The sequence below is a fragment of the Zootermopsis nevadensis genome, unplaced genomic scaffold (genome assembly GCF_977971745.1).
Source record: "Zootermopsis nevadensis isolate Lab colony 2312 unplaced genomic scaffold, Znev_1.0 Znev_ptg000010l, whole genome shotgun sequence".
In the NCBI taxonomy this organism is placed as follows: domain Eukaryota; kingdom Metazoa; phylum Arthropoda; class Insecta; order Blattodea; family Termopsidae; genus Zootermopsis; species Zootermopsis nevadensis.
In genome coordinates, this window is record NW_028259142.1 from 19,179,753 (window position 1) to 19,191,653 (window position 11,901).

Consider the following 11,901-nt stretch of genomic DNA (forward strand, 5'->3'; position numbering starts at 1 on the left):
TACCAACTGTAACGAACTCCTGAGGCCTTACCATATATTATGCTGCAATACAAACTTTCATTTCTCCTCTGTATTACAAGTGCTGATGCAAACTACACCAGTAATATTTATTGGCAAATAGTATGGTAGATGCCATTCTTTAATTATAGTTTTACATTTTTTTTGGAACTAAGCCATTTAAAAACCCAAGGTAAGATCAGTGTGCTCTCTTGAGCATTTATACAATTGTATAACTTGCGTATCTTCTTGATGTCTCCCTCTGTTGGGCCTTCGACCTGCCCCAGTATAAGTGATGTGTCATTCTGCAAAGAACAAAATAAACTCGGCACTTTATTCTGTCAGTCCATGAATATAAAGTTGTTTTATAGCAATAGGATTATTATCCAGTAAAATCTGCTTATAGTGAAATTTCAAAGCACCTGAGCATTTTCGCTTTCTACAGGTTTCCATTGAAAACATGTGAGGTAAAGCTTTCTGTGGCTTAACTAAGCACCATGCCATGCAGACAGGAAGAGTAGAGGTGAAGCACCTGGCATTCGTAACAAAATTAAATGTCAGTATTTTGAACTTATTCTGTGAAAATCGTGAAATGAATTGTTTTGCATATGTGACAGTAATGTTCTGCCTTAGATAAATTCCAGGTATCTTGTACAGGAAGAAACCCCATCCCCATCTCATCATCAAACACGTTTCTTTATTAGAGATGGATTTTCAGTGGGTTTCTTTCTATATTATCAGGGTGTGAGAAGTTGTATGACAAAGGCAAGATTATATTTAGTACAATACCTTGGCTACAATAGTATTCTTTCCATTCTTAGAGTAGGCAGTGTTGTGATAATGCATTAGGCTCTTATAGTCATATGGAACATTATACGTTGTAGCAACATCATCAGGAGCTTTGACAAAGTTGTTTTTAAATTCTGCAGCAAAGGTAAAAATTAGCATTTATATGTGTTACGTGTTGCATACGCTTATGCATATGCATACCATGCCTTGTGAGTACACTTTGCTTGCCTTTTTGTTAGTACTTGTCTCTCCATTTGACTTGTCTACATTAGATAATTGCTATAATTGGTTGATACTTGAAAAGTTTATAATTATTCAACTGGTAAAGAAATTCCCTGTTGATGTTCTGAGTTTTGGTGCCATTACTCATAAGTAGATGCCAACATTTTTGAGAAACGTTCTGTTTCCATTCTTACCATTACAACCCTGAAGGCCAACATTAACAATAATATTTTGAAGTTCTTTACATGATATAATCTGTTTTTTCTAGTATAATAATATCATCTTACACTAATAATTGGAAGGACATCATAATAAGTCTCAATGTATTGCGTGAACAGTAAGACTTCATCAGTTCTGCTAAATGTTTTAAAAACTGTAAGAAGAAATTCTGATATACATTCCTTATTGAAACTAGAGAGCTAGGTGACTTCTTTTCCTTCACTAATCTCTTTTCTTGAAAATGAAGTATACCCCACCATTTTTAAGATCCTACATTTTACTTGAGGCATCAAGTTTCCAGGTTTCTGGAGACACTGGCCATGATTATGTACATTAAAAGCTGCCCAGGGCTTCCAAGCACAAGTATGTGTAATACCTGGAATGATGTTGTCCCAGAGTACGGTAACGTAGTTATCTCTGTCTGGCCGTGCCTGCTCATGGAACAGCCCTAGCACGTGCAGTAGTTCATGTTGTATTGTTCCAGTTGTTTGTAGGCACTCTGGAGCTTGGTAATTGACAGCCATTGGGAATCCACGCCCAGGACGACGACCCACCATGGCTCCACAACCTAACTGTGGATCTTTTCTAAACTCAATATAGTCTGCTTCTGAAGTGTGTGGCACAAATTTCACGCACGTCTTCTCTTGGATTCCTTTCATGCCAGCTTTAACCTTAGCCTTCTCATCTTCAGCTGAATGATTGTAAATAAAATTACTATCTATATTATAGGAGGCTAACTGAAAATTTGAAGTTTTTTCTAACCACTGGTTAATTGGTACAACAGTATTCCTGAACTGAAAGGCTGTTTCAGTTGCTACTAACGCTAATTGTAATTCAGCTTTATAGGAGAAGTTACATAGCGCTGGTTGAGGATTTTTATCATATTGTATTTTGCCATTTTCACATCTAAACACTAGCCTTTGTCCTAACAGATTGAAACTCTAAAATTATATAAATGTAGACAGAATTCAAGTGTATTTTAATTCCTGACTGCCTGTTATTCTGTTTTAAAGAAATATAACCGCTGCAGGATTTGTACTTAGGATAGTGCCTTCATTTGGCAGTAAATTTGAGGCAAGTATTTAATTACTACCTATAAGATGTATAATTACATAACTCCATAGTTATAATGAATGAAATACAGTAAGTTCCAGTACATTAATAGTTTTGTAGAAAACAAAAGGTAGGAAAGACTCTGTTTCTCTTGTGTTGGTCTTTGAAACATAACTTACTGAAATTTGAATGGAAGACATAAGGAACTACTCCAGATGGCCACAAATATTCTTTCACTAATAGGGCATTTCTTCCTTCTGGCATTATAATATCACCTTGAAAATGATTTCCAAGTTCTGGATGAGATTTATCAACAACTGAAACAAAAATGTCAACATTTGAACAATTGAATTACTTTACTCCATAACTGCGAAGAACAACATACTCAATCATCAAACATCTAGTAATATAAAGTTTATCAGATACAAATTTGTGGTTGATAGTAACATGTGGTAAGTTCTTAGTAAGTAGTACAGTGACAAATGAAAGCGTTAAAGAAAAATGTTACCAATTATTGTGGATATCTGGAGATGGAAAATGCCTAAGGGGAAAATACGGCCTTGTAAAAGTTACAGCATACAAATATGTATGGAGCAGAAATGTGGACATGTCCAGTCCAGGCAGATAATGGAAGCAGGTGAGAGACTTTTAAGGAGCACAGAAGGAAAACTAAAAGAGAAAATAAAAAGCAGAAGTTGACAAATAACAGCATCAGGTGTTATGGACACATTTTAAGAATGAATAAAAAGATGATCACAAAGAAGGTTTTGAATATGAAAGTGAAAGGAGCATGCCCAAGGAGACTTGAGAGCTGGTTGGGAATTCCAACATGTTAGGAAAGATGTCACACAGGAAGAAATATAAGAGGAGTACCTGTGGGAAAGCAGATATAGATAGGTTCGGTGTTGTCAGACAACCCACTTAAAATGAAAGAATCATAGGAGGAAGATGGAAAAGGCTGATTCAAACATTAATGTCAAATAGATATTTAGAATTATTAACTATTACTAATAATTCAATTGTTAATATAATGCAACATAAGTGCAGTGAATTTTAACTTCACATATGAAGTAATTTGTTTGAATCAACAATCAAAAGAAGTATTAAAAATAATATTAATAAAATAGTAAAATATTTAGCTGGGCTATAACAAGGAAAGAGGTCACTTAAGGTGGTAACATTAAATGAATCTTAGAAACTAAGGGTGTGAACTGTATTGAAGTGGCTAAGGATAGAGTCCAAATGCAGACTTTTATGAACATGACATGAGCTTTCAGATTCTTTGAACAGTAATGAAATTTCTTGACCAGATAAATAACTACCAACTGTTCAAAGAGTTCTGTACCATTAGCAGGTTAGTTGGCTTATCAGTTATTAAAATATTTTACCTAGTGTTGTCTTGTATGGATGTCCTGATACTGCAATTAACAAATAAAACAAGTGTACTAACTGATTCTCATCCATTATAAAAGAAAACTGCGATGAAGAAGTTAAAATTAACAATATAAAGGGGGAAAAAGCACAAACTCTGAAGCGACACAGTAAGAAAACAAAACACTATTCTTGAGTCCAGGAACAGCTATATGTTCTATACCTGGTATTATAGCCTGAGACTGACGATTCATATAGTTATAACAGTGGAATATTAATAATAAATGTGAAAGTCCTGCCACGTGCCACACAATTATAGACTAACTTCACATTTCTTTATCACTGTACATATGCATAGGTCTGATAAAATTGTGCCCATCCTCATAATACACTTTATCTATACATATGACCATTAGAAAGTTCATTTACTGTTTAATTGATAAAGTAAAGCATGCAAGCATGTTTTTGCAAGTAGCATGTTTATTATGTGCACAGTTCCCAGAACTCTCAAATTAACTTTCACTTTGTGTTGGTTTTACTGTTGTGTTGTTCTACATACAGATTACAAGCAAGCCAAAATTGAGTGCGTGGGAACAACAGTTACAAGTAGAAATATAGTACCTGTTGAACTTGGAAGAAGAATAAATTATTGAAATCCTTGTTATTATTTAGTTCACTAAAACTGTTCCATATCCTTGTTGAATGTCCCTGGCCTCATCTGCTCTTCAGTTTTTATTGATAGAGGAATACTAGAATTTCATTTTGTCATTTCTTCCAATTTTGTAGCAATATCTTTTACACTGTTTTATTAACAGGTTCAATTCCATCAGAATACCCTGCAGTGCCAGATTACTGTCTTCAAGGCCTTACTGTTCCTATTCACAGAATAACAAATAATTCTTTAACATTTTTATGTATGGAGACAGTAATTAATGAAGGATTTTATTGAATTTTTTTGGTTGACATGAATTGGAGGAAAATGACCATGTATTTACCTGGGTAAAATTAGGGGAAATATCAAGCATATGATTAGGAGCATCTGTTTTGTGCATGTGGGACAGTATGAATATACCATTGGTATGTGAGGGGATACCAAGCAAGTGATAGAAGCATATGTTCCATGTGCATGGAATTTTATTAACATGCCATTGTATGAAGGGTCATGATATGCCTTGAACTACTGTTTGGAAGGCAGTGTGCCAGTGCTGATATACTGTTGTTACACTGGACACCCAGTGGTAGACTTTGACACAAGCTACTGGGCATGCATAGAGATTAAACATATTTATAAGACACCCATGATCCAACCAATAATATGAGGAAAATTGATCAATGTTGATGTGTGAAGTTATACTTCCAACAGGAAGGATTTATATTTGAACTGCTACTACTACTACTACTACTACTACTCCATGGCACTACAGCCCTTTTTCAGGGCCTTGGCCTCCCCTATATATTTGTATTACAGATGCATTTTCATTAACTTAGCAAGATCATATAATCTTATTATTCCACTACCAGCAATGTGGATCATCACACTGGAGTATCCTAATTTAAATAATCAGTTACAAGCACATTTTACATAAGAAAAAAATATTTTTGAATGTTGATACAAGTCTGAAAGGCTTCCATAATAAGCTAATTATATATTACATTGAGATTATTGTTTCTCGCATCAGTTAATATGTCAATGTTGATCTGGGATATAACAGGTCTGGACTTGTGGGTAGATACCAACGTTTAGTACGAATGCATTGCCTTCATCTTCAGTGCTAAACAGCAACATTGACATGCCTTATATTACTGATAAAGAAATGTTCCATTTTTTCGTAACAAATGGTGAGACATTTGCCAATTTCTATGGACGTGACATACTACACAAAAGGTTAATATTGTCGTAGTGTCATTGATTGTTCATATAACAGATTATCTACACATGGTACGCATCCTCTAGTAGCAGGAGTGTAGTACTAATAATTTATCCAAGCGACGATTAACAAAGTTGGTTCGATGTTGGTATTTTCTGTGATATATCCCGCCAAAAAGGAAACCGAAGTATGGCGGATGAGAGTGATGGGATTGTGGAGATTATGGAAGTTGACAACAGGGAAAATGAACCCTCTACATCAAAGGCAATAAATTCTACACAACCGATGGAAATAAAGAAGAGTCATTATAATCTCCCATGGTAAATATAACATTTGGCAAAAGCAAGCATACACTGTGTTTTCACGTTAGCTGCTCATATCTTGACAATTCGATGGAAAATTTCAATTTGACAGAACGTTGTTTTTTTAATAGGAAAGCAAGGTGTGTCGTTTAGTTACAGTGTACTTGTGAGGGGGAGGGTGTATGGTTCCAACCCAATGTTGTTTGACGACTTACTGTTGAACTGCATTAGTGGCTTTTATTTCCGAGTGATTTTTTTAATATTTATAAATACAGGATTGTGATATTTGACTCACAGTATTGTTCTTTTACAGGATAGAAAAGTACAGGCCACACACATTTGAAGATATTGTTGGAAATGAAGATACTGTTGCAAGACTTGAAGTATTTGCCAGAAATGGAAATGTACCAAATATCATTATTGCTGTAAGTTAAACTGATAGTTACTTGTTTTTTAGGGGGTGAAGAAAACATATTATTGCAATATGTCTGTATAGTGTTTCACGTGTCAGGTATTTTGTTTTGTGATATTAACATTTAACTAATTAGATGGCTTAGGGAACCAAAAGCTTCATCATTGAATTAACCAAAGTCCTCCACTGGTCCCTGTCCTGGGCCACTAAAATTCAATTGCCTATGATTACAATCATTTTTCTGTTTGAATGCTAAGGGGGGTTACTGTTTATCTGAATATTTAGTGATACGTAATGCACTAAGAACAGTTAGCTCATGTGCTTTGATCCATCCTTGACAGTGGTTGTTAAGGCTATAAGATCTGTTTTGGCATATGGGTTCTCAGAAAGTGCTAGATCAAAGCAGTTTAGAAATGTCTGCAACCTGTCTTATGGTGCAAGTGTTAGGTCAGCGTGGACTCTTGAGATAAAGTCCATGATATCAAACACTTGTATAAATCAGTTTATGTGTAATGATACCGAGACTTCATACCCTGTTGTTGCATTGATGTAAATTGTTGGATGAAACATTGCATCTTTTGAATGTTAGTTGATCCATTTCTGTGGAAATTTGATTTTTTTTAACATTGTGTTTGGGTATTTTAATTTTGTTAATAAAATTATAACTAGTAACTCAAAGACAAGAATAGAGGCTACTCCCAAAATGCCATTTAAATGGACAGTGCTAAGCATAACATTTGTGTATATATATCACAAACAGTATAATTTGTGTTTCTTACCACAGGGTCCACCAGGTGTAGGCAAGACAACAACAATCTTATGTCTGGCTCGTGTTCTCTTGGGACCTGCTTTCAATTCTGCAGTACTTGAGTTGAATGCTTCTAATGATCGAGGCATCGATGTTGTACGGAACAGGATCAAAATGTTTGCTCAACAGAAGATAACTTTGCCACATGGCAAACATAAAATTATCATCCTTGATGAAGCAGACAGGTTAATTTTAATTAATTTACATGTTGTACTTTTATAGATTCTGGTTTTATTTGCGAAAAACGTGCGTGTTTCCATTATGTTATCAAGACATTGAAATTAGTCTTCGGTAATAGTTCACATACTTTGGAGGCTTTATAGCTGAAAAACAAGGATGCTTTGTTCTGGAAATCAGAGAAGGTGAACTGAATAGTGTCATAGAATTTTTTAAATCAGTGTGAAATGTGGTTGAGTGTTGGATATTACCTACTTTCTGCAGATATTATAATACCAGGTGTAGAGTGGCTTTCCTGAAGACATTTTTCGATCAAGGATAGAGCCTTCAATTAGATTATGTGATAGCAGGTGATTTTCTAGGCACTAGATAGGGGTGTGTGGTCAGTGTCACACCCTGCCCATGCTTTATCCCCAGTGCCCCTTGGATATGAGGCTGGGCGGGCCTCGGAGCCAGTCTGGATGTAGAGGCTAGAGGATGGGTTAAATATAATTTTGGACAAGAAGTGACATTTGTTTGCAGTATGACAGATGGTGCTCAGCAAGCCCTAAGGCGAACTATGGAGCTGTACAGCCGTACAACAAGATTTGCTTTGGCATGCAACAACAGTGAGAAAATTATTGAAGCTATTCAATCAAGATGTGCCATGCTTCGTTATGGTCGCCTCTCTGATGCCCAGATTTTGGCTAAAGTTATTGAAGTCTGCCAAAAGGAACAGGTGATTTTACATAATTATCTATTTAATGTTTGTTGGTCCAAACCAGGGGCACTTAAATCTATGCTACTGCCCTCTTCTGAGTCTTCATCAAGGACTGCAAGCTATTGGTGCCATTCTTTTAGTATAAGCAGGATTGTTTTATCCACTGGGCAGTGGTAGTTGAGGATCGTAAAACTGATTGCTTTCCTCCGTAGCATGGAAAACTCTTCATAAAATAAGTTTCTTTGCCCGGAGCATTAATTTCAAATGCAGCGTACTTGTTTTGTGGTTGTTGTTACTGGCTCTGTATTTCTTACAAGTTGTAATTTCACCATGCTCTAGAATTGGAAACCGGCATTCTGGGCTGTAGCGTAGGCGGTTGGATGCCGGTGTCAGTCTTGAGGTGGATAAGGTAGATATTTATCACGGTATTTCGATTTTTCCCTGAACCCTTCAAACAGCATTTCATACTTGTCTGAATGTAACTAAGGAATGTGACAGACTGCGTAACCAGCATACTTTCATAACTTCGTTCTAAGATAAGCCTTCAACTCTGAGTCAGCAGATGGCATGACAGAGAGTAAAGAAGGCGGTTTGATTCGGTTGTCTCTTTAGCAGCGATTGTCTGCTGGCTTGAAAGATATTATTGTATTATTCTTTATGTTTAGAGAATGTCAAGTGCTTTTTTATAAGCAATAATGCATCGTTGTTGCAGATTTCATACACAGATGATGGTTTGGAGGCTATAGTGTTTACAGCGCAGGGCGACATGCGACAAGCATTAAACAACCTGCAGTCTACATTTAATGGATTCAAACATGTCAGTAGTGAGAATGTGTTCAAGGTAAATATTGTTCATATATAGAGTTCATGCAGATGTAGTGTACACTTTTAAAAAATAACCAGTCTAATTGCTGTACGAATGTTATATTTATATCAACCGAAACTGTGGCTCTAAAGCCGCAGGGATTTGTCCAAGTGTATACAAAGCTATTGTTCGTGGCTCATGGTATAAAGATGGTTTGTACGGGCCGAAAAGTTATTCTTGGAATAAAAATGATCGGGCAAATAAAACACAAGGGTTTGTGAGATGTACGCAGGCTACAACTTCCACTTCATGTAAGCTGATCTTTGGAGTCAGAGTAACTCGGTCTGCACAGCGACTGTTTACAGACTGAACGACAAGGTTGAGCACTGGCATTTAGACCAGCTTTGGGGCCCACCCAGCTTCCTATCCTACCAAGGGCACTTTTGCTGGGGGAAGCACGGCTGGGACGTGACGCTCGACCGATCACCGTCGTCTAGTGCCAGGGTCAAGAACGAGTACGAGCTACATTTCTTCCACTCTCACCAACTGCCTTTACAACAATTTAACAGGCTGATTGTTGATTGGCTGTATTATTAAGTATATTATACTCTGTGTGTGTTGGTATTCGTATGCATTTCGTTTCAGGTGTGTGATGAGCCCCATCCACTTCTGGTGAAAGAAATGTTGCAGCATTGTGTTGATGGGAATATTGGAAAGGCGTACAAGGTACGTGTGTGATTGATGCATCCAGTCCTGGACATAATTGTTTGCATTCGAGTAATATGATATCCTGCATCCTGTATGGACTCATTCATTATTGATGTGATATTTTACAGTCGTTATAAGTACGTTCCCTTTAGGAATATCTTGTTTACAAAGAGTAAATTGGGCAAAAAGGTGCGAGTTTTATGCAATTGCAGTAAAAGCTCTCTGCTTTAAAAAATTCTGAAGATCAAATTTGTGGGCAATTTGGGTTTATATAACAAGGAACTTGTGATATATATATATAGGTAGCTTATTATTAATAAAGTGAAATAAACAAAGTTATAATGGGCTGTACATGTATATCAGGTATAACAAAAGAAATTCATACAGTTTTGGTGCGGAAACCGGGAAAATACTGATTGAAACACCAAGATGGAGATGAAAGGATAACATTAAGGTAGATCTTAAGGAAATAGGTTGTTAGAAATGGAGATATATGGAACTGACTCAGGATCATGTTGGTTTGTTTGAAGAATTGTAATTTTAATTTTTCAGATAATGGCTCATCTGTGGAAACTTGGTTATGCAGCTGAAGACATCATTGGAAATATTTTCCGTGTTACAAAATCTATGCAAATGTCAGAAGAACTGAAGCTTGATTTTATAAAGGTAGATAATTAATAATGTTACTCAAACAAAAAAAAATTGTAGGTTTACAGTGTGCCTCTTTATTCCATTGTGTACCTTCATACCCTATTTCCCCAAGATCTGTGTTGTCTGCATTTAGGGCATACTTTTTCTCCCCACGCATTTTATATATCTCGTCTTTGGCGCGGTGCACATGAAGATTATGGATTCCTGGTGTGAATGTGTTGAATATGCAGTTACATACAGTTGAACAAGGGCGGGGCATTAGGCAAACAACTGCTTGTCTTAAAAGTAAGTAGCACGTTATGAACTGTTACATAGGGTCTCAAAATAAATGGCTGCCAAATTAACTGTACATAACTTTACTTGAAGAAAATAGCACAAATAGAAACGTCAATGCTTGGTAACGATCGAAAGCTCGGGGAAGATCTTGCGCCATAGAGTAAGTTCTCGGAGCAAGTGATGAGATTTTATAGTCCCAGATATTCCGAGCCTTGTAAGTAAGGAGTTGATTTGCTTTTCCAGGAAATTGGGATGACTCATCTGAGAATTGTGGACGGTATCACGACTCTTCTGCAGCTTACGGGCCTCCTAGCAAAGTGCTGTCAGTTAGCAATGGAGGCGCAGAGACGTGCAGTGTGCCAGTGATTGAATTGTTGTTGAACATTTATTGGGCATGAAACGTGATCTAATAGAAACAGATATTCAAGATAAATTTTGATATTGCAATCCTCTGTCATCAACCGAGGTATGCTATTGGTCTCGGTTCTCTGATAGAATATAATGTAACGTCCCGTGTTTTTTGTATGGCAGATGCGTTGTAGTTATACATTGAGGTCTGGAAACCTGGGGCACTCTGTTTACCCTAGGTCCACCCACTTATATGAAAATAAAAAAAATTAAAAAGGATTCACCTGACCTTTTTTTTTTTTGTGATTAATCTGAAATGTTACTGCTTTATTCTTCAGTCACTTTATAGTGACTATTCCTTGTACAGGGACATTGAGTGATTGCTTACGTCTGTACGTTAAAGTGAGGGATCTGCTGCATTTTGGGTTTTTGTAAGTAAAAGGGAACATGTTTCCAGCAGTGCTACCTGAAGCGGAACGCCTCAAGATTTTTGAGGAGGAATCAAACACTCAGAAATCTGAATGGATTATTAGACGTGAAAAGAATAGTTTTTTACATAAATTCAGAAGAAGAAAAGGCTTAATTGATTTTAACTTACAGTACCATCGAATCTATCAGGTTTTTAAATAAAGGGACCGATCTCTTTTCTGGGGGAGAGATGTGACATTTCTGAGATGGGCAGAATGTGAATGGAAGGTGTTGGCTGATGCAGATAGGAGTAGAAAGAAGGCAAAAAATATTAAGAGAAAAATGATTTTTTTGGAGATTTGCGGCTTCCTTGGTGGTGAAGATAACGATGCTGGTCTTCTGGGTTGTGACGCCTTGTAGTTCCTGTGTAACGTTGGTAACCACCTACAAAACTATTGCTTCACAGCCCAGAAGGCAGCAGAAAGCATCCTACTTTCCAAAATGTTCTTACTGTGCTAATTTGTCCTTTGAGCTATTGAACAGGCTGCACTGTTTTATGGTAGAGAGGTCTTTTATATTTTTCTTAGAAATTTGTGTTGTAGTTTTGTCAACTTACAGACTGTTATTCAACTTCAGATCAAACCCATCTTCTGTCCATACTGCTGCGGTCCTACAGTGACCGAATGAGGGAAATGGAGTAGTTGACCCTGCCTACACAATAGGGTCTCTCTGTGCGCTCTCTGCCACGTAAGATGTCTTACCGACTGCAGACTCCTTTCCTGGAGGT

General features: G+C 36.7%; 2 protein-coding genes across 7 annotated transcripts; one reads left to right on the top strand and one right to left on the bottom strand.

Annotated features, from left to right (window-relative positions):
• Window positions 1–121: 121 nt before the first annotated feature.
• LOC110827431 (zinc metalloproteinase nas-14) lies at window positions 122–5,537 on the bottom strand. Of its 6 annotated transcripts, XM_087346737.1 has the most exons (7): window positions 5,390–5,537; window positions 4,273–4,526; window positions 3,669–3,698; window positions 2,460–2,597; window positions 1,604–1,918; window positions 787–920; window positions 122–302 (listed from the first exon to the last, which is right to left on the bottom strand). In XM_087346737.1, the coding sequence occupies exons 4-7, from the start codon at window positions 2,542–2,544 to the stop codon at window positions 144–146; spliced, it is 693 nt and encodes a 230-aa protein (XP_087202863.1). In that variant the 5' UTR covers window positions 2,545–2,597; window positions 3,669–3,698; window positions 4,273–4,526; window positions 5,390–5,537; the 3' UTR covers window positions 122–143. The 6 variants fall into 6 exon arrangements, with proteins under 6 accessions (XP_087202863.1, XP_021914777.1, XP_021914778.1 ...); XM_022059085.2 differs by lacking the exon at window positions 3,669–3,698; XM_022059086.2 differs by lacking the exon at window positions 3,669–3,698 and having other exon boundaries at window positions 5,305–5,537.
• Window positions 5,538–5,648: 111 nt separating this feature from the next.
• On the top strand, window positions 5,649–10,985 carry RfC4 (replication factor C subunit RfC4). Its single transcript, XM_022059082.2, has 8 exons — window positions 5,649–5,839; window positions 6,135–6,246; window positions 7,018–7,226; window positions 7,741–7,936; window positions 8,631–8,759; window positions 9,369–9,449; window positions 9,984–10,097; window positions 10,602–10,985. The coding sequence occupies exons 1-8, from the start codon at window positions 5,709–5,711 to the stop codon at window positions 10,722–10,724; spliced, it is 1,095 nt and encodes a 364-aa protein (XP_021914774.1). The 5' UTR covers window positions 5,649–5,708; the 3' UTR covers window positions 10,725–10,985.
• The last annotated feature ends 916 nt before the right edge of the window (window positions 10,986–11,901 follow it).